The 23,190-nt window shown below is 52.3% G+C and overlaps 1 protein-coding gene across 1 annotated transcript; it reads right to left on the reverse strand.

The window, feature by feature from the left end:
- Window positions 1–2,887: 2,887 nt before the first annotated feature.
- Window positions 2,888–21,696, reverse strand: USP22 (ubiquitin specific peptidase 22). Its single transcript, XM_061143684.1, has 13 exons — window positions 21,501–21,696; window positions 13,675–13,807; window positions 11,702–11,815; window positions 11,157–11,258; window positions 10,623–10,792; window positions 9,360–9,507; window positions 8,945–9,050; window positions 8,693–8,851; window positions 7,920–8,046; window positions 7,063–7,154; window positions 6,316–6,378; window positions 5,587–5,736; window positions 2,888–5,290 (listed from the first exon to the last, which is right to left on the reverse strand). Exons 1-13 carry the CDS (start codon window positions 21,636–21,638, stop codon window positions 5,248–5,250), a joined length of 1,545 nt encoding a protein of 514 aa, XP_060999667.1. The 5' UTR covers window positions 21,639–21,696; the 3' UTR covers window positions 2,888–5,247.
- Between the last annotated feature and the right edge of the window lie 1,494 nt (window positions 21,697–23,190).

Consider the following 23,190-nt stretch of genomic DNA (forward strand, 5'->3'; position numbering starts at 1 on the left):
CCCCACTCCACTGAGGGCCCATCTGTTCTGCACGGCTTCCAAGGGCCTTCAACACATTAACCCTAATGACTCAGACTGTCCGCCTGACAGTTTCAACATTCAGGTCATCGGACTCTGGCTCTGCTGCTCTGTCTCTTGGCAGGAAGCTGTTGCTCTTTTGTGAATCCTGTGCTTTTCTTACTGAACACCAGATCTGTATGGGGCGCCAGAGGCTGAGATATGAAGTTTCCATGCCTGGAACTGGCCAGCCTTTCTCTGCCTGGCCATCAGTGAGGGGCCGAGTCGCTGAGTCACTGGCTGAGTTGGTTGGGTGGTGGTTGTTGCTGTGATCACCCTGGGGCCTCTGGCTTCACCCACCCCCGCGGTCATGCTCTCAGGTGGGAGCGGCTCCCCAGTTGCTGTGCGCCTTCTTGCCTCCCTCAACAGTGTCACTCAGCGCTTCCTCCCATGGGGTCCTGTCTTGGCTGCTCACCACCCCACTCCCCCCCAGAGCAGGAGCCCTGTGTCTCTCCTGCTGGAGCCTCAGGGGCACACTGAACCTGCTTCTGCTTGGAGTCCTCAGAAGCATGGACCATCTCAGTACTGCATGAAGCATCACTCTGGCCCCCAAGATGACAATGTTCTGCAGACTGGTTTTGACTAGTTGCTACTTTAGTAACAGTAAACTAAATAAAGCACTGTGTTAAAAAAATGTACAAGTCAACTTATTTACAGAAGAGTCACAGATGTAGAAAACAAAGAGGGATAAACTAGGAGACTGGGGCTGACATATACACCCTCCTAGACAACGGATAAGGACCTACTGTAAAGCACAAGGAACTCTATTCAGTACTCTGCAATAGCCTACATGGAAAGAGAATCTAAGAAAAGTTGACATGTGTGTATGTATAACTGATTCACTTTACTGTACAGCAGAAACCAGCATGACATTGTAAATCAGCCATATTCCAATAAAAAAGCAAATAAGAGTTAAAAAAATCATAAACACATGAGAAACCCCCAAACTCACAGGCCCCCCAATTTGGTGGCATTTCGAGGGATTCTATGGTCTGAAGCAGGAAGACAAGGTGCTGCACCCCCACACCTCCCGTGTGAACAGGCAGCCCTACTGACACGTTTGGGCATGTTAAGTCCACCTGTCCACACTGGCAGCACATGGCTCCCAGTTAAAGCAGGACCTGCAGGAGCTCAAGCGCGCTGCACGACCACTGAGCCTTAGGACGCATCAAGAGTCCAACAGGGACGCCAGGGCACCAGCACAGATGCTGCGAGCACACCGGCCTCATCCCACCTCGGGGCCGTCCTCCTCCATAGGAAGAGCTGAGTCACTGACCTCATCCCACCTCGGGGCCGTCCTCCTCCACACGAAGGGCCGCTGCTCTGGCCAAGCACCTGACACGGACACAGCAACCACATGGCCTGAGTGCCCTGAACACACAAGTGTGAGTGTGCAGCAGTGGACACTCACGGGCAGCAGGCGTGGTGGCGCCAACATCCACACGCACCCTGTGACCAGGGACCCGAGGGGCATCCCGAAGGACAGCAACAAAGGGAAGTCCTCGCTCCAAGCAGAACTCTTGAGTACTCTATCTGGTCACCCACCTTGTCAGGAACGAGACTGGCCACAAGTACTGACCTATGTGGACTCCTGGGGCAGTGCCAACAGCTCACTGGACAGTTAAAGACTCAGAAGGAACAGGATTAAAAGGCCAGTGACAGAAGATGTGGGTGGGGACAGAGCTTGCAGGTCAGGAACAGACTGTGCTCACCAAGAAGCCTGACAGAGGACACTCACCAGGTGGACAAAGCCGCCTGTTGCGGGTGCTGATGGCTCACTGCCCCCACGCCATTGCTCCAAGGGCCCACAAACGAAGAAACCATCAAAATGGGGTAGCAGGGGAATACTAGAACAGGCTCCATGTCAGGCCCCGGGCCCAGCTCACCAGCCACTCCTGCGGGATGCCTGCCCAGTCCAGCTCCCAAACCAGTTCTGAAGCCTGGAGGTCACTTGCCATATCACAGCAGCAGGTGGCCACCTGCTGGCCGGCCGACTACACAGGGGTCAGCATCTGTCTTTGTGGGATGGACCCATCTTCTGGACTCAGCTCTGCCTGCCCTGTCTGTCCACACTCCCCAGGTCATGTCGCTCCACGAGCCCGACCACTGAAGGCACAACTTCCAGGACAACTTCACACTTTTAACTAGACCATGGTCAGAGCGCACAGGCCCTGGAATGGAGGGCGAAGGCTGGGGCAGGACTGGAACACTACAGCTTTATACCAACAACCCCATTGTAGGTCTTCATTCCCAGCCTGGGCAACTCTGGATTGAAGGTCTAAGACCCTGGAGGCAGTGGGGGGTGGGGTGGGTGCCTTTCTGCAGGGATGCAACAGTGGTCCTGGTTAACGTGGAGAGACTGTGGGGTAAGGCAAGGACAGCTACTCTGGAGCCCCGTGGACTTGCTGGCGTTTCCTGGTATTTCCGCATGAGAGAACTGAAGGAGTCTGCACCTCTCGCATCTCGAAAGGGACACTTCAGAAATGAAGGGTAGATGGGGTGAAGGGGCCACAGCCCATGACAAGCGCAGAGTCAAACAGCACTGACCAGGCCAGGGACCTTCTCTACTCACTGACTCACACCTTCCACCTACTCAATAACAGGGTGGCCTTCCCCACATGCGTGTCCCTGCACCACATCCCAGGTCTTGTGCTCAAAGTCTCCAAGGATTCCTGCATTTAAAGCCCCTCAGGTGACATTAAATTCAAAATCTGATGGACTACATGGCCCAGAGCCCCAGGCTCCTCAAGTCACTGTCAGGCCCAGGATGAGATGCAAACGACCTGGACTTCCTGGCCCAGGGCACTGCCAGTAATGGGAGACCGACCAGTTTTCAGAATAAAATGTAGCTTTATTACGACACAGGAAAGACTACAAGCCATTAGGGAGGAGAGGAGCCAAACAGTCCCTCAGAACGGCAAGGAAAGGGACATGGAGACATCCCCATGGTAAAATCCACAGCACGATCACTGGCATCTTGTTCTTATGATTTTGTTGTCAGAGTTATAGCAAATCAGTTACCTGAACTATCAAAAGAACGGCAATTTTATACGACAGGAGCATCTACACCGAGCAAGCTACGATAGCACAAGTGTACACACTGCAGAAGGGCGAGTCACGGGCGCTCTGGTGCAGGCAGGAGGGCCCCCACCCCCCAACTCAGGACACCCCAGAGCGCGCTGCCGCCTCCCCGTGACGCGTCGACACAGCGGCCAGTGTCTCAGAGACACAGTCACTTTGATACACAAGTGCGGGGGGAGGGGTCGCCCAGGAGTCTTCCGTGGTCTGGACATCGACGCGAGTGGTTGTGAGAAACGGCAAACTTTCCAGCAGTTGCATCGGGAGCTGAGAGAAAGGACTCCCAAACGCAGCCTCTGTTCCTGACATCACAGCAGGACCTCGGCACAGCCGAAGCATCACGCTCACCCCGCCTCCACCCCATGTGGCTCTTCCAGTCAGGGGGTGATCTCGTCAGCAGACACACAGCTAAGTGCTCAAAACACCAGGCCAGAGGGAGTAAATAGCATTAATCCAGATATAAAAATTCAAAAATAACATTTAGAAAAGAGAAGCCTGGCTTCACTGTCTCCCCATCCAGGAGCTATGGACATGAGTGCAGGGCCCAGAAGGAGTGCAGGGAGGGACAGACTGATCCAACAGAAAGCCAGAATATCCACTCTGTTCCCACTTAACACGGAGGACCCGGGCCCAGAGCTCCATAGTCACCTCCAGCCCAGGGCCCTCAGAGCAGGCATAGTGCACGGGCCATGCAGGGTGGTTTCTGAGTACAGGTGCCCACCCGCATGTCTGACGATGCTCATGGCTGTTTCAAAATAAGCTTAACAACTTGTGTTTCTAAAATACAGAAACACAACTGAGTGACCCTGGCAGGCGCTTGGGCCGTATCCACCGGGTATGACGACCTGGCCTAGGAACCCCAGCCAGCACCTTCCACCCTGCATGGCAACCACGCCGCTCCTGGACCTAAGCAGCTGATGAGCTGGACCCAGTCCACTGCCTGTTGGCTGAGAACTATGCGCACACCTTTACAGAATGAAAAGTTAACACCCTGTAACATGGGAAAAGTATGTGATGTTCACACTTCCATGCTCATGTAAAGTTCTCCACAACACAGCTACATCTATCTATGTGTTAGCTGTCAAAGAGACCACAGGGCCCACAAGCCGGGAGCACTGACCACCTGGCCCTCTGCGGAAAGTCCGCGGACCTAGCTGCAGGGGGATGTGTTCCTCTCCACGAAGTAGACCTCACAGTTCAGGGCAGATGCGCTCGTTCCTGTCTCCAGGTTGGACTCTCTCAGAATGGACAATCTAAGTCAGGGTATGGACAGATGGGTGCATCTGCTCCTTCAGCCCATCCCACTGGCTCTGTCCCGGCCGTCTTTCCTGCTGCAACAGAAACAAGCAGAACAGAAAGCAGAGACCCCCAGCATGGAACACAGCAACACCCCCCATCTCTGCAAGGCCCCCCCCCACGCCATCCAACACGTCCGCTGCCCAGCAGCGACTGGGAGAGCTCGTGGGCCAGGTGGCCAGGAAGGAAACACAAGGAGAGAAACAGTGAAACCACCAGACACACTTGAGTTACTTGAAGATGGAGACCATTCCCTGCCCAGCCCACTCCTCACCCGCGGCTCTGACACGGACACGGAGGTCCCTGGGGATAAGGGATGGGGGCAACAAAAGCAGCACCAGTGAAGAAGCAAGACCCACTCTCCAGAATCAAGGGAAAACGATCTAAGGTTCAGTCTGAACTCGGTAATTTGTTTACATTACTATCACTGCATTCATGAAATTCACGATCATGGAAAAGAGTAAAGAGAGAATAAGAAAATGCCTATTTCTAGAAAACAGGGAGGTCCTTCCGCATGCAGGACAACGCTGGCGTCTGCAGGACAGACGAGCTGGAGGCCGCACAGGGCTGTCAGCTCCACAGGCTCCGGGCCCTGGATCCACACTACGCACACTCAAGACCCCAAATTCACGGAGAAAGAGATCGCGAGGCCCGCGTCTCTCCTCGGCCCGCTCTGAGCCCCCAGCCTGGAGCTGCTGGCAGTCCAAGGGGCATGGGAGACATGCAGGCACTGTCTCCTTTGCCCCCAACCCCTGGGCCCACCTCCTGCCAAGCATCTGCCAGCGTGGCCCCAGGTGTGCGGGGGCACCCGCTGGGCTACTCGTACTCCAGGAACTGCTTGTGGTAGAACAGCAAATACCTGTGGAGGAGAAGGCAAGCTCACCTCCCAGCCGGGGCACCTGTCCCCCAGAGCCGAGGCCCCCAGCCCACGCCCGCCCTCCCTTGGGTTGGGGGTCCCTCCCTGAAGGACGCCTGCCCCAGGTTCCACCCACCCAGCCCTCTCAAGGCCACCGCAGAATCTCAAGGCTGCCACGCTGCCTGGAACTCCAAGAGCCCAAATGCTGTCAGGGTCACAGCAGGTCATCTGGGGCAGGAGCCTCACAGATGGGCACAGGGGGAGCAGCGGTCAGGGGACCTTGGACCTGCGGGACGCACCCCTCGCTGTCCAGCACGTCCGCGATGCTGGCCTTGGTGATGATGGCGTCATCACATTTGAACCACTGGTCCTTGTGCTGTCGGATGAAGCTGGTGTAGTGGCCGCTCTCCAGGGTCCCCTGGTGGTTGACCACCGCAAACAACGAGTACCTGATGGGATGGCAGGAGGGACACGGAGGTCACTCAACCCTGTCACCACCCGGGACCACAGTCCCCACAGGCAGCAGCCCAAGGATGAACGCTGACGGGGAAGGCTAAGGGGACAGGCCACCCAGGAGACACTGGAGCTGCTGCAGCCTCCCCTCGGCCGCCAGCAGGAAGGATGGGAAAGGAAGATAGGGCCTAGTCAAGGTGCCAGGAAGGTCAGGCTCCTGCAAAAGGAGGCGAGCTTAGATGCAGGTGGGGGAGGCCCTGCCCTGACAAAAGAGTGGTCGCAGCACCATAGGGAGCCAGCCAGTGACCAGAAGGCACACAGCCTGGCCATCCCCTCCCCATGGCCAGCCACACACACACACACACACACACACACACACACACACACACACACACAGTCACACACACACACACACACACACACACACACACACACACACACACACACACACACACACACACACACACACACAGTCACACACACAGTCTCCCGGGCAATGCAGGTGGGGCCTCCCTAAGGCCCAGGGCCCACTCTCGCTCAAGATGCTGGCCCGCCCGCCAGGTGGAGCCACTCACTTGTTGTCGTTGTTGAGACTGTCTGTCGGCTGCTGGTACTGCCCGTTCATCCTGCTCTCTTTGCTGCAAGGACAGCGGCAGACTCAGCCTCGATCAAAACGTTAACTGATCACCCTCTCCAGGGACTTGCAAGCCACGCCTATGTGGCTTCCAAGCCTTCTCCCAAAAACTCTGCCTCAGGCAGAGATGGCCTCCGACTTACAATGAGGAAACCGAGGCCCAGGCTGGCCAAATGGACGCTCCACACCGAGCTGGAGTCAGCCAGGACCCTCGGTTCCCCCAACCCATCCTGTCTCCCCACTCCACCCCTGGCCAGGGGGTCAGCCTCACTGGACCCACCTGGGCTCGGCCTACATGGGCTCAGGTCTCTGCTGCTTCGACACCCCCTGCAGTCGTCCACCAAAGCAGCCCTCATCTGACACACTAGTAAGTGTCCAGGCGTTTTGTGAAGGTAAATTTTAAGTGGTCCAGGAAACAAAGACTCGAAAACAAATGACATCTGCAGCTGCAAAACCACCCTGCTGATTTGTATCCAACCCCGGCGCCTGCGGCTGAAATGCTGCTGACGGGCAGACAGCCTATGTCTGACCTGAGCCAGTCCCACGACAGATAGGCGGGGGCCAGCCTCCCTCACACGGGGAGGGATCAGAACAGTGAGGGGTCAGGGGCTTCCATGACATCAGGGCTCACTGGGGCCTCATCAGGGACCTGGCACCATACCTGCCCAGCCATGGACAGAGAACAAACCTGGAGGCCATGAAGGGGGTCATGTCCAGCTCCAGGGGGAAGGACACGTAGGTGGTGATCTTACGCCGGAGTTTGGCTGAGTGTTCGAACCGCTGCAGAAACGGAGGGATGGGGGAGACAGGTTAGGGCTCCTCCCACTGTATCTCTGGGCCTTCTAACGTGCCTTTCTGTGTTTTCTGAAGTGCCCCGCTTCTGCCCAGAGCCAGAGCTCAGAATCCACAGGATGACAAACCCCACAGGGCTTAGCCCACCAGCCCTGACACAATGGGCCCGACAGCAGGTGTGGACATGACACAGAATCTGGCAGGAGAAACAGAGCAAACGCCCCACGGCCTGTGCCCCCTGCCAGACCGGACGCTTCCCCACGAGACGGGACCCTGGACCACTAGCAAGCCAGGGCTCGGGTTCTGGGTTGTCTTACACCTTTAAAGGGTCACAAAACAGAAGAAGCAACAGAGACCATTAAAAAACGCCCAAGAAGAGCAAACACAACAGCTCTGCCACGTATTCTTTCTTAGCTCATCACACAGGACTCACACTTGCCACTGGCCCTTCACAGAAGGCATGCTGACCCCGGGATTAGACCTTACTGCAAAGCATCTTTGCTTTTAAGGAAAAGAAAATCAGAAAACTTGGGCTGAGAATGGAAGAATTTGGAGGGGAGGAGGAGTAAACCCCTAACCACCCCCTACCCAGAGTAACTTGCCCTGTTTCAGTTATAAAGTAATTCCTTTTTGATTCATAGCAAACCTCCTGACAACAGACACGAACAGTCACTTACAGGAGCCTGTGTGCTCCAGAGGCGAGGTGGGCACTGCACACCCACCCTGGGCCCGGGACGTGCTCGGGGAACTCACTTTGAGGTGGAAGCAGGCCACAATGGGCAGCTTTTTCATGGTGAGCTGCTTGGTGGACTCCTGGTAGCTATGGCAACCGCTACATTTGATCTTGGCACTGCTTCCTAAGTGCTCTGGTCTGGTAAATCTGCAACATGTCAAAAATGTGCACTTTTAGTTAAAAAAAAAAAGAGAATACTAAGAGAAGAAAGAGAGAAAAGTGTATTTTATCACTTTCAGTGGGTTCATTTTGCTCCTAAACACATACACAATTAAGGACGCTTATAACATTACAATGAAAAAAGAAAAAGGCTACTTCTTCCTTTTCTCTATCATAAAGAATTCTCACCCTAAGTAATGATTTTCTAACTACCGTTAAGACGCAGCAAATTACTCCCTGAAAAGTGAAAACCAGAATTCACACAAAACTGTACGTGAGTGGTTACGAACTGCAGCTTTATTTGTAAAGGCCAAGAAAAACCTGAAAGCAATGCAGATGTCCTTCAGCAAACGAGTGGTTAACCAGTGCACACTGCAGACTACTACTGAGCAATTAAAAGAAAGCAACTGGTGATACACGCAACCTGGATGAGTCTTCAGAGAATTAGGGTAAGTGGAAAAGTCAACCCTGAGAGATTATGTGATGTACAATTCCACTGATACATTCTTAAAATGTGCCCCCTCAGCTCCTATGTGGGAACATGGTGGGCCTGGGGAGGTCTGGCTTTCTCAGGACTCTCCCCAAGCAGCCACAAGGAGGGCCCCCCCCTCCCCATGAGGCGTGGCCACCTCACCTCCGCAGGCAGTCGGTGAGGGTCGTGGTTCCTGACACGTGGCTTTCCCCATTTACCACACTGCTCTCGCTTCCAGGGCTCAGAGGCCAGAAGGGGGTGGAAGAGCCAGGGAGGTCCAGGCTGATGTCCCAGAAGGGGTCGATGGTGGTGGAGACCCCGCTAGGAGCAAGCAGGGGGACATGTGAGCAAGGACAGATCTGTGGGCAGCAGAGCAACAAGGCCCCAGCATCCTTGGACGGGGGGAGCACTTACTGGCACACCTGGCAGGTAACGTCAGACTGCAGCCCCCCCGTGAAGATCTGGTCTATGATGCAGTTGCAGTGGTTGGGGTTGTTGGCCTTCTTCCCATTATCGTCACCTGGGGAGACCATGGCTCTGTGACCCTGGGCCCCAAGGCAGCTTGCCATCAAGCCGCTGAGCCTAGGGACAAGGCCAGTCCCCTAGGACAGGCAGCAGCAGGAGGGCTTGGATGGACCTGCCATATGTTGTGTTTTCTCCCCTTGTTTCTCCCTAAGACCATCTGCCTGCCATCGGTCTGACACTAAATCTATCTCATGTCTAGTAACTGGTCCAGGAGCAGCCCTGTCCCCACCCCTCCTGGGCCCTCACTTTCGCAGCCCACACCCCTGCAGAGCCCACCCTGGAACGTCCACCCCCGCAGCCCCACCTTTGCAGTGCCGGTGCAGGACGTCCAGGGCCGCGATGAGGAACTCGTGTGCGTCCTGCTGCTCGTAGCCTGCCAGGTGCCGGGCGTGCGTCCACACCAGGTGCAGCAGCTTGTACGGGATGTGGGGGGACCGGTGCCCCGAGTAGAACTGTGTAGAGAGAAGGAGCGGCAGCCTCGTCAGGAGCAACACAGAGCTCCCATGTGCATACCTGACAATGAGTGGGCCAAGATGGTCATTTCCTCTCCTTTTCATGCAAACTGTGTTTTTACTTGGAATCTGCATGTAAATTTTCTCCATTCCCACCATCTGTCTTCTAGAAATATGTCCAAGTGACGAACTGTGGCAAACTTTCATCGAAACACAGGGGAGAGCATGGCAACCCACTCCAGAACTCTCGCCTGGAGTACTGGCACAGGAGCCTGCTGGGCTACAGTCCATGGGTCCGCAAAAAGTTGGACACAATGAAGCGACTAACACTTTTACTTTGGTCAAAGGTGAATAAAAAGTTTTTTTTTAAACACACACTCACACATATACACTAAAAAGTGACTTTTGTTCTGTGTAAATTGTACCCCCATAAACCGGAGCCTAAAGAGCAACGTGACAAGATGAACTGACCACCAACAGTGCCTGAATAAGACCCCCACCAGACTGTTCTGGCCCAACAATACCACTCAGCTTGTTGACTCCTGTAACGCCAGCCACTGCTGGCAGGCTGCAGGAACATGGGGACTGGATGGGCCGGGCCAGGCCAGGCCAGGGATCGGGAGACTTCTGAAAAGGGCCAGATGGTGAATAACTCCAGCACCACAGTCAGGCAGGCTCCAGGCAGCCGGGGTGCAACAGGGAAATAAGAGGATGCAATCAAAGGCCTGGGGCCAACACCTGAAGACACCTGGGTCCTTACAGCACCTGAGGAGCAGGACTCTGTCCTGCAGTTGGGCCCTGAACCTGGAGGGTCAGCTTGCGAGCCCATCAGGGACAGAGACCTCTGGTGACACAGTTAGCAAGGCTGGTAACGAGACCCACTGCCCCGTGGACAAAGCTGTAGGTGAGGGTTGGGTGCTGGGGGGGCAAGGGGGCCAACGTTTGCTGCTCACATCCCATCTATGGCAGCAGCGAGCCTCTGAGAATGACGCAGGAGTCTCTCGGCTGGAGACCCTCTCGGGAAGAACATGTGGTTCCACGACAGGGGCGTGTATGAGATGCCCACCGCAGGTGAGGTGACAGAACCCCTCTCCCTCCCACTCCCCTCCCCGCACCTCCTGGAAGAGGGAGGACATCTCGCAGACCAGGCAGGAGCTGGGGCTCTGCATCTCACAGCGGTGCCGGTCGGACAGGAAGAAGTCACGCAGCAGGGGCGTGTGTGTTAGCGCCTGCACGATGCAGTTCATGAAGCACGTGTTCCCCAGGTTGATGAGGCCGCGCAGACCTGGCGGTGGAGGGCTGGGTCAGCCAGCATCAGGACCCCGCCAGCCCATGGCCCCACTCGTGTGAGAAGAATGGAGCCTCTTTCCAAGGCTTGCGCTCCTCTTCTGGGAAAAGGCCCTAGGAGTGCTGACCCCCAGCATTCGGCCCCCAACTTCAGCATCAACCATTCTGCCAAAATTGCCTGAAGGCCTCCGGTAACAAGGGCACAGGTCAGAGAGAAGTTTCCCCGACAAGCTGGCAGCCATGCCGTGTCCCCTGCAGTCTTGGCAGGGCCGGGGAGACTGCTCACACTCACACCCGCTTCCTGAAGAGCCCCACCCTGCCCGACACACCCCTGAGGCCCCCCTGGGCACGCGCCCACCCACCGATGGTGCAGTTGGACGTGATCTTCCGCCGCTTGGGGTTGTGTTTCAGCAGCTCGAGCTCCCGTTTGGTCGGCTCCCACGTTGAAAACTTCTCCCCGACACCTAAGCGGTGGAGGGTGCTGTTAGCTACACTGTATGTATGAACCCTGTTCCAGACACTTAAAGGAGCTTCCTTCAGAGAAAGTGCCGTGAGTAAGCCACGTTCCCAGAGAAGAGGAAAGCAAGACCAGTTCAGAGCTGTTCAGAGCAGTGTCAGCGGTCCTGAGACCAGCACCTCCTCGGCCTTAATCCCTGAGTAGAGGGAGCAAGGCTGAACCCCTTGCGGCAGTCGCAAGCCCGTGGGGACTCAGGCAAAAGCACAGGTCCAGGAAACTGGGCACCGCACCTGCCTCCCCGGGCTCCTCCAGAGCTTGCAGGAGGGAGCAGGCAGGGATGGGGGCTCTTCCGCCCTCCCCCCACCTCCCTCCCCTCGTGCCCTGACAGATGAGGGGCAGGGGATGCAGGCTGAGTCACAACCAGGCTCACAGAGCTCCGGAAAACCAAACCTTGCATCTTCCAAGCTTTCCGCTGCTCCTCTTTGGCAATGATTTCTATGTCTTTGTCATAAATGTAGTCCTGACACAAAAAGCAGTAGATACCTCCATACATGAGCTCGATGGCTGAAAAAGAGAAAGGAGGGAACAAAACTTAATTAAAGATTGAAAGGTAATGCTTCAAGACACAAACACCTAAGTTTTCTAGGTATCATTTCTCTAACCAGAAAATCCCACTGTTACCAAAGGCTGTGCCCCCACTTCAGACAGTGTGTCCAAAGCAGGTGAGGCACGTGAGTTCTCCCTGGAAGCTCCCTCAAGGGTTGAGCAATCTGAGGGAGAAAGAGGTGCCACGTCTGTACTTTACAACGGACCCAACCTCTCGGTACCAGGACCCTCTGCCTTTCCTTTGAAACAAGGGAAACTTGCATTCCTATCAGCCTACGGAGACTCCCAGGACCAGAGCTCTGTGACCCGGGCACCCAGCAGCCCTCACAGTGCCAGGATGCAGGCAGCACAGCCACCAAGCCAACAACCCGGACCCGTGCCCAGGGCTTCCCAACACACACACGCACACACTCTCTTCCATAAACATGTAAACCTGGAGCACCTGAAAGGGGACACACACACACAGACACACTCTCTCCCTCTTCTGTAACATGTAAACCTGACGCACCTTAAGTGGACGCGCACACACACACTCTTCCATAAACTGCGTTCTAACACAGCAATGGGTAGGATCTTGCTCCTGTTCTGTGCTTTTGTCTCTTAAAACAAACTTTCTAAAACTGACTCATTCTGGCAAAATAGAGACAGAGTTTATCAAGCAGGCTGATAATGTGAACAAATACCATGTTTCTAAAGTGACTTTTGTAGACAACACTGGGTTTCAGTAAGATTCTTCAGACAGTCTTTTAAGTGTAAATGTGTTCCCACTTTTGCAGCCCTCCTAACCACAGACACTCTCAGCCCACATGTGAGAGCCCTACGTGGGTCTGGTCTGAGAGTCAGATTGCACGACCCTTGTAACCACAGACTCACAGCCCACATGTGAGACCCTACATGGTCTCGTCTGAGAGTCAGATGGAATGAAGCACAAAGTTCTCTAAAGCACACCACAGGGTCCCACCCCTCACCGTGACCATCAGCACTTCTCTCTGGTTCCTCCGGGGGAGATCCCACTGCTGACTGCTGGCCCTACTGGGCGGCCGCCCACCCACAGCCTATGAAGCACCATCAGTGCCATCGGCTCTCCTTCCGAAAAGGCCAGTTAACACCTCGTCCTGGGCTGACCCCTCCCCCGCCCAGTTCAAGCTCTCAGCTAGAGATGAAACATGACCTCTGGAAATGACTGAGTTCGGACACCATCTCTACACAGGAAGACTGGGTCACAGGAAGCTGTTGGACTTGTGGCCTGGACCTTGTGAAAGCAATTTCCTTACAGAAATCCTTACCACCTCACCATCGTTTGACGGAAAACACAATTCTCAAGGAGAGAAAAACTTAGTGACAGCAGTCAGAAAATAAAGACTGGAGCAAAACTCAGCTTCATGTAACCCCACCTCGATGCCAGCACCTCCAGCCTCTCCATGAACAAACAACAAGGCAAACCCCTCACAGTGCTAAACTCACCCAGTACCCCATAATGACACCAATAACCTAAAGCTGCATGGAAGGCCTTCACAGATTTCTGCCTAATCTAACACCTAACCATGCTTTTCGGAGGGAGAGACAAGTCTCCGATGTTCCGTTGCAGGAAACGCACTCTTCAGAGAGTCATCCTTCAGGGTCACACAACTCCACGTGACCTCAGGCAGGCTGGACAGTAACACTTGTGGGCTGTTTCTCTCCCCTCCCCACAGGAGTTCCAAGGAGAGCACACACCACTTCAGATAAGAGCAGGCTCCTGGGAGAGTGGAAGGTCAAAGCGGGAAGTTGGGAAGATGACCCCAAAGCCCAGCAGGTGTGCATCAGGAGGGTCTTACCCAGGTTGTGCCTCTTGGATTTGGCGTGCTCGTGAATGTGCTTCTTCGTGAAACAGCCGAAGAAGACACAGTGCAGGCAGGAGTGCAGCCGGTTCAGGTGGAGGCCACACACATGACAGACGCACGACTTCGCCTAAAAGTCAGAAGAGAGAATTGGGAACCTGGGCTTCTCAGAGACACCAGAGCAAGGCGATTCCGACAGACACAGCTCGGGAGGAAGTGGAAGCCTGAGTTTCCTCTCAAGGTCTCCCCACCTAAAAGATCTTTTCCTTAATCTTGTCAATCGACCCAAAAGGCACGTAGGTCACTTAGTTCAGACTGGCTCCTCGAAAGAGGACTCAGCCCAGTCTCAACCACCAACTCAAAGCCACTCAGACCAAGCGTGTGAAGCTTCAGGAGCAGAAAAGGTCCTTCTGCATCCGAGGGCCCCCCACCCCCAGGGCACCCATAACCAGCACACCGTTTCAAGTTTGATATTCCAGGTTCCAAGACCACAGCAAATCTATAATCAATCAAGATGGATATGAATCAAAGCAATACACAGAAACAAGAAAAAGAATAGTTTGTGGGTGAGAACTAGACCACAGAAACCTGAAGTTTTATAACCTCAGCAATCATGAGCACTGTGGTAAACAACTCTCTTCCACCCAAACCTCCCAAGTAGCTCCCCCCTCCCAGCAGGAAGCCTGCTCCAGGGTGCAATTCCACAGGAGTAAGAGGTTCATGGGAAAGACTTCTAAAATGTTGCAATACAGGAAACAGTAATTGTATCACCTATTTATTCTACCAATGATCAATCTAAGAAATTAATTAATTCTAATTGTTCTCAGTAACACAAGGGAAGTTTTAAGTTACAGAGTGGTTACTTGATGTGTAACAATGAATGCTTCCCAGTAGCCTGGATGTTTTCCTTTTACAAAAATATTGTTAGGAACAGACTCCTGGAATCTGTTTACTGCCCCCTATGGCTACAGATGTAAAAAAAAGATTAAGAGGTGTTTCTTGTTTTTATCAATCTGGATACATTAAATACATGACCACAGTTTTATTTAAAAAACTCTTCTATGACCTTAATAAACAAAAAATCCAATTCTATTTATATAATTCAAGAAAAAACTCAAGACCAGCATGATTCTTAAAATATAAACATACCAGGTTAAGTACATAAGTTTAACACATTATTTCCCCTTAAAACACACAAAAGTTTTTTTTTTTTTGTTTGTTTTGTTTTTTATTGGGCTCTAGGGGATGGGATGGGGAATACCTCTGTAAGTTATGTCCCACTAGGAAAACACACAAAAGTTTTAAAAAACAGATAAAAATTTAAGCCCTGAATTTTAAATCCAAATCTGTGTCACCTGTTCTTTTGCAGCACCTCTCAAGAAGAAAAATCTGCTGAAAGAAAAAAGGCGTCAAGAATGTTAGCTACACAAAAAGGGAACCACAAGAATTAAGCACAGGCAGATGGGCTACAACTAGAAAGAAATTGGTGACATCCTGAAGAGATCAGGGAAAGAAAGCCTGAGCTAACAAACACAGACACACACAATGTGACTAAGTCTTTTTCACACAAATAAAGTCCATGCTCAGGGCTCATTTTAAGGTCCTGATTCAGATTTTACAACTAGGGCTCCACTGGCAGGCAGTCCCAAACACAAATCCATTTTCTGTAAACACCAAGGATTTGCCACATACCCCAGAGTAAACAACTCTTGGGTTAATTGGTGTTCTGCAAATAAAAACAAACACAAACCGCACCTCTTACAAGCCACTGACTCCAGCTGACCCTGATGGGCCTGAGAAGGAATAGGAGCTGCTTTTGGAATCCCCGAGGCAATTCTGGCCGGATTTGAGCATAAAAATGAGTAACAAAAGTAATGGACTGTACACCCCACAACAACAGAAAATACCCAAGTCCACTCTGAAATTATACCAACACACGCACTGCACAGTCTTTTCATGGTGCACTGCACAGTCTTTTCATGGTGTTACATAAATGTAACAATGTTTCTAATACGACTGTTCTGAAGGGGACTGTGACTGCTGTGGGTGATCAACATTTCACAATGGTTCATTCATTAGTGCACAGGCTAGGCTACTTGGCTACTGTAAGATAATCAATTGCTACTTCTTTGTTACCAATACAGAATTGCTACATCAGTAAACAAGAACCTCTTCTGCTCGTTATCTTTTCATTTTTGATGTCTAGTTCCACCCCCTCATCAGCCTATAATTTAATCAGCCACACCTGTGTAATGATTTGATCACTGCCTGTTAATCGTGACTACATAATAAAGCCCCCATAAAACCCCTAAATAATGGGGTTCAGAGTGCTTCTGGGGAGGTGAATGGATCGCTGTGCTGCGGGATGCACCCCAAACCCACTGGGACACAAGCTCCTCTGCTCTGGGTCCCCCAGGTCTCACTCCAAGTATCTCTTCATCCGGCTGCTCATCTGTGGTCTTCATAATAACCTTTACAATAAACATGTAAAACTGAGTAAATGTTTCCCTGAGCTTTGCGAGCTACAGGAGGGAAGCAGAGTCTTATGACTGGAGATTGAAGTGGGGGTGTCCGCTGGAACCTGCAGGATCAGACACTAACTCCAGGTGGGCAGTCAGACTGGGTCAGGTTTGTGTGACACCCAGTTGGTGTTGGTGCAGACTGGACAATTACTTGGTGGTGCTGGAAAACATGCCCAAATAATTTAGTGGGATCACAAACTTGAGTCAGACTGACTTAATTTCAAGGTCCAAACTTGGCATTTAACCTGCAACCTTGAACAGGTCAGGAAACTTAACTGCCAAGGCCACCTAAAAAATGTAACCTGAGTTCAAAATCAAAATGTAATACTGTGAGAGATGTTTTATAAGATGAAAAACGCTATGAAAATACAAAGTGGTAGTATTATAAATGAGAAATCTGTGAGCCCCAGAGATGTGGGACCACACAAGGTCAAAGGCCACATACCTGGGCAGAAGCAAGACTCAGGCAAACACCCAGCCCCCCACCTCAGTACTGACCACCTCAATCAGTCCTTAATTCACATTTCGATCACGTTCCCCACTGTCAATTACAAGTGCCTCCAAGGAGCCATCTGATTCTCCTAGAACCTCATGTAACCTGCTGGTCCCACTTCATTCCCTAGAACCTTGATCAGGTGATGCAAGTGACTGACAGGCCCAGGTTAAGATGAGGCAGGTCAGCTCATTCCCTAGAAACCAAGTTCCCTCATTTCTACCTCACCTCTCAACATCTGCTGGACACCTGACCCCTTAAGTATGGGTGCTCAAGACATCAGAAACTTCAGGAAAGACAGAGCACCACTCCAGATCTTGCCCGAGGACCAAACTCAGATCCGATGGAGCCTTTGAGTTGGCTGCCAACTTACAGGAAATAGAACAAAACATGACAAAACATGAAACCTAAGCCTGCAGCTGGCAAATCCAGACTCAGGAATGATCCTGGCAAAGCCTGGAGCTCTTCAGCAGGTCCCTGTAGGAATGAGAGGGGCAAGGAGACCGAGACACAACATCCACACTGGGACAGCACCCAGGGAAGATGGGCTGGGGCGGGGGTGGGGGCACTTTGACCCTGCGCCTGCCGCACAGAGCACGGACCTTCACAAACAGGGCTCCAGATTCCCCCCAAACCTGGAACCACAGCTGTGAACCATGAGAAACACATCAGAGAAATCCAAATTGAGACACATCCTACAAAATACCAGATCAATACTCCTCAAAACCACTGCCGTCATTAAAAACAAACAAAAGGCAAACTTGAAAAACCATCACAATCCAGAGGAGCCGAGGGGGGAAAACAGGGGAGAGAAAAGACAAAAGGATGTCCCTGGTGGTCCAGTGATTAGGACGCTACTGCAGGGGGTGCAGGTTCAATCCTTAGTCAGGGAACTAAGATCCCACAAGCCGGGTGGCAGAGGCAACAGAGGAGCCTGAGGAGACACGGACCAAATATCTCCTGAGACAGGACGAGAGAAAAACTAATCAGGCCTGAATAAAATATGATCTTTAGTTAATAATGAGATATCAAGCTTATGCATTACTTGTAACAAAACGTACCACAGAAATGTAAAAACTTCACCATCAGCGAGATGCTAGAGATTGATACAGGAGCTCTCTGTATCATCTTTTTAAAAAATATTCGCCTACAGTTTATCTTGGTTTTTCTAAATAATCACATCTGTAAACAATAGGATTTTTGTTTCAGCCTCAACTCCCCATTCATTATAACTTTTTGTTCTCATATATCATCTAGAACTTCCATTGTTTCTGCTGTTATTTAGTCACTAAGTCGTGTCCAACTCTGTAACCCCAGGGACTGGGGCCCACCAGGCTCCTCTGTCCATGGGATTTCCCAGGCCAAAATACTGGAGTTACCATTTCCTTCTCCATCTGTATTATTTCTGATAACTTTTCTGTAAATCTAAAATCTGAATCTAAAACTAGTTATTAATCTGCATAGAACTAAATACACACACAAATAAGCAAAAGTGGAAACCAGAGAAATCAGAAATAAAGCTGTGGATTGTATCCACGTGGGCAAATGGTTTTAACAGTGAATTAGTCTTGCTGGATGTTACCATAAGGATAAACCCCCAAGGTTCTCTATTTTTCACAACAGCAGGTTAATCTACATTACCTCAAAAGGAACAATGTTTTCATTTTAGATCTTTTACTTGGAACCGCCTGTCTCCTGCTCCCTGTGAGTGCTGCAATGCTCAGGTGTAATAACCTGAAAGAACTAATTCATCAATGAATAAAGCAGAAGTTAATTCCTCAAAGCAAGAAGTTCTGAAAAAGAAAACCTTTTACTTAAAAGAATGGACATATCCAAAAAATGAACTAAAAACCAAAACTGAAGGGACAGGAGACAGCTGTCTGCAGCATTCTCACCATCATCTAAGTGCCTGGTTGAAAAAGACTAGTCACTGCAGTCAGTAACACTGGACATTTAACAGCTAAGTCTACCATCTACCTACCAGATGCTGTATGCTGTCACTCCAGGTATTTTGTCTAAGCCAGTGACAGCAGAACTGTTACTCTCCAAAGATGAGTTCTACTAAAAAGTTCAAACATAAGAGATTCATTCAGATCTCAGACTCTAGAATTGAAGCAACACTGATTAAAAGAGGTGACCAGTAAGAACCCTAGAGTTAAACCTTTTCCTAAAATACATGGTAAAGTAACACTGACTCAAGATAAATAAGACCATTTTCCATCTGAAATGCCTCCCTTTCCACACCACAACCAAAGGCTTGAACCATGGTTCTAAAATATTGACTACCCAGAAACAAAAAGACACGGTCTCTAGCCCCTTTCCTCAAAAAACCCCTCAGAGATTTGCAACCCAAAGGATTAGAAATGCTGTCACCAAATGTTGTACTGAGAAGACTTCAAAAGTGGTTTGTCATCCTCCAGATTACTGTCCAAACTACACCAGAATCAGTAATGGCCCGAGTTCTGATGCCTCCTCACCTGTGGTGAAGTAGTTCAGTAAAAACACTTCTTATGACTACAGAAAAGGCTGTTTTTGAGGAAAACTTCAGAATCACAGAAACAGTTCAAAAAGAGAGAAATGATTGCTTAAAAAACATTACCTGTCCCCCCAAAATGTCTATATATCTATTTAAATATAATACAGATTGGGTTAACTCATAACAACCAGGGGAACTGAAAATTCCTGCTGTCCTCATTGTTGGTTTCCATCTTCACATACAATCCCTCAAGTGGCAAGTACCACGCCAGAAAAGTACAGCAGTACTGAGTCCTCAAATCTCAAATCTGATCGTTCCCACCAAGAGCAGCAGCAGAGTTTGGATACAGAAGTCATAACCCACCTCTACTTAAAGGAGGGTTTGAACTCCTGTAGTTACACTATAGCTGAGACTTCACTGTAGCTTCTTTGAGCAACCTCAATGAAGTTTAACTTAGGTTGAAGTATTTTACAGGCAACTTTCCAGTGTTAAAACCAAACTACTAAGCCTGCACCTCTTCTGTGAAACCTCTGCAAATTACCAAATGTACATTATTGTTTCTCAAACCAAACTCCTTCTTGGCTGGGCCACCAGGATTCTAGAAGTGCACGGAGTCCCCAACATTCAGGGAATATGGATGGAGGACACAAGGATTCACTGGCGGGGTATGACCATAACGCCCGGCAACACCCGACAGACCCGAGTTCTGAAAGAGGCTCCTACCTCACTTCTTGTCTCTCTGCGGCTCAAGTTCTCATTAGCGAGTAATACAGACGTGTGTCAACAATTTTCAAACTAAGCAATTAACATTAGAAGATTAATCCAAGTCACATGTAACAACAACAACAAAAAGTGAATCTTTCCTCAGGAAATTCGGCAAAGTTAACGAGGGGTTAAACTTGACTCCTTGAAGCAATATTAAAAAATTACACATCTTAACCAACAACATGGAGCAGTAAGTAACAAGATTATCGCCTTTAGAACAGAATCAACCAAGTGATTTATTTTAAGGGCACACAACTCCATAAGCAAGAACCTCACTCCCATCCTAGTAGAAGCCTGTTTTATCTCCGATTTCAGTTCATCCTAAGAGCCAGTTCTTCCCAACACCCACACTGATAAAAAGAAAGAAAACTGGTGCTTAACATTCCCTACGTGGTCAGCAGATGTTAGTTTTACCATAAAAAAATGCTATTCAAGGTGGACATTGCCTAACAGCGCCTGCCCTCGGGCTGCGAAATGCAAAATCGCCCTACACCAAACAACATGCTTTCTTCAGGTAGGAGGGAATAACGCCATTTTCTCATTTCCAAATAGCTAACAAGCCCAAAGGCAGGACACCGAGTACAGCTCCCTCGGGGAGGCGCCCGCGTCAGACAGGAGGCCCCCCGGCCCCCCGGCCCCCCGTGCCGTCAGACATGTCCTCTTTACACCGCTCCTGCGCAGCGACAGGCAACCTGTAAATCCCCTTATGCCAAGAGCGACGCGACTCCAAGCGCACGGTCGGCGGCGCTCGGCATCTGCGCTCGCGCACACCTGGTGGGAGGGGCCGCATCCCGGAACGTCCCTGCGGACCTGGGCCGGGAGCTCCCCGAGCTGAAAAGGGGCGGGGGGGGCGTCTTGTGGACCCTGAGACCCGAGGGAGCCCCGCGCTGAAGTGGAACGGCGGGGGTCCCTGCTGACCTGGGCCGGGGAGACGCCCCACGCTGAAATGGGGGGGGGGGGGGGAGGTGGGCGTCCTTGCGAACTCTGGCCTGTGCTTAAGTGGAGGGGCGGGGGTCCCCGCTGATCTGGGCCGGGGAGGCGCCCCGCGCTGAAATGTAGGGGTTGGGTGTCTTGTGGATCCTGCGTCTCGAGGGCGCCCGGCGCTGAAATGGGGGGTGGGGGGACGGGCGTCCCTGTGGACTCTGCGCCCAGCGCTGAAATGGGGGGAGGGCGTCCTTGTGGACTCTGCGCCCAGAGTTGAATTGAGCGGCGCGCGTCTCTGCACACCCCAGGCGCGTGGCGGCTGTACTCGCGTCCCGGGGACCCCGCCCGACCGCCAGGCCCAGCGACCCCCAAGCACCCGCCAGGACCGCGGAGAATTAGCACACCGTGGGCGGCACAGGCCGCACCCTCCGCGGCTGCGTCCCCGCCCCGCCCCCGCCGGAGGGTCCCCAGGACACGCCCCGCGCGGCGACGTCGGAGACCCTCCCCCTCCCACCCGGCAGCCCCGGGAAAGACCGCCCCCCACGTCCGCCCTCGCCCACCCCGCCCCCGCCGGCCGCAGGCGGTGGGGGAGGGGACGGCGGAGGCACGACCCCCGCCTCGGAGCCGCGCCGCCGGGGCGCACCTTGCGCTTGCGGGCCTCCGCCGAGCCGCTCCACACGAAGCACTGGTAGATGGCGCGCAGGTTCTGCTTCCAGTTGTCCACCTTGAAGCTGCCCAGGTGCGCGCAGCCCGGCGGCGTCACCACGAGCTCCGCGTCCATGGCCTCGCCGTCCGGCTCGGGCCGGGGCGCCGGCGGGGACGAGGACGACGCCAGCGCGGCGCGAGGCTGCAGGCGGCCCGGCTGATGGACGGGCCCGGGACAAAGCGGAGCAGCGCGACTGAGTGGCGGGCACCGCCCGCGAGGCGCTTGCAGGTCGCCGAGGCCGGGGCGGTGCTACGTCATCGCGGCCGGCGCGCGTGCGCTAGGCGCGCCCCTCCCCCACGGGCTGGCCGGGCGGGGTGGGGCTGCGGAGGCCCCGCCCCGTCTCCCCGCCATTGGTCGGCGGAGGAGACTTCTGACGAGAATTGGTTACTTCCCGCCCTCCGAGGGGCGCGGGCGGAGGCGGGACGGGGCTGGTTTGCGCCGGCTGGGCTGCCGCAGGGACTGGCTGGCAGGGGCGGGCGGTTGCTGGGCCGGGCCCGGTAGCGGTCCGCTGAGTCGGATCCGGTGAGTTCGGACTGGTGCTCCACATAGTCAGGCCTTCCGGGTGGGAAGCAGAGTATCACATATTTGCGGACTCTGTCCAGTTCGGCCCACTTGTCGCCATTCCGTCGGGCAGCACGTTCGCAGCCCGGGGAGCGCGAGTCCCGCGACCTCCGAGCGGTCCTGTCCACCTGCGGGCCGGCCCCGCTGGTACGGGATGTCCGTGAGGGCAGGTGCGGGTTTCTCGGGGTCGCTCAAATGCGCCCCGCATCCGGAGAGAAAAGACAGAAATAAAAGATGCTCTGGCAGCTGGAGCTCGCGACCCGGCGGCGTGGGCCACCTGCCCGCCGCCTGCTCGGCGAGGCCTTCCTTCCAGCCTGTTGGACTTTACGATTCCCGCCCCGCCCCCACCAGTCCTTCATTTCCTTACCCAAAGAACTTACTCACTTTTTGAAAAAATTAACTGTTTTCCTCAGTAGCACGAAAACTCCATGATGGTAATGATTTTTCTGTTTTATTAAAGTCTGTATCCAGCAGTGCCCTCTGGTTATATGCAGGTCTTCAAATATAAATGTTTAATTAGCTAATTAACCCAAAGAAATTTTTATAGTAGAATCTAATGCAATCATTCTCAGACTAAAACACGAGTGAAGTAAGGCACATTAAGGATGTGTTAAAGGAGTGTCAGTTTTAAAAAAGTGAACTCTGAAATCTTAAGTTAATTACAAATTCTATGTGATTCATCTCTATTAATGTTACATATGATGAGTATTCCAGTATTATTGTTCTTACAAATATGACTCGGTTTCAAGAATGTGCCCCTAATATCAAGCACTTTTTTTATGAATTTGGTCATCCAAACATGGGAGAATTTCTATGCTCTCTACTTGAATTGTAAGCAATGATTTCAAATGCCCTGTAATCAGAACAGCCTTATACATAAATAAAAGTAAAGCACAATATATCCTTGCAAAGCAGTTCCCAACTGAGTCACGGTTGACACTGTTTAACACAGCCTTTTCTTTTCCTATTGCGAAAAAAGCTGAGAACATGCTGCTGCTGCTAAGTCGCTTCAGTCGTGTCCAACTCTGTGCGACCCCATAGACAGCAGCCCACCAGGCTCCCCGGT

This window comes from Dama dama, chromosome 5, assembly GCF_033118175.1.
Source record: "Dama dama isolate Ldn47 chromosome 5, ASM3311817v1, whole genome shotgun sequence".
Taxonomy (NCBI): domain Eukaryota; kingdom Metazoa; phylum Chordata; class Mammalia; order Artiodactyla; family Cervidae; genus Dama; species Dama dama.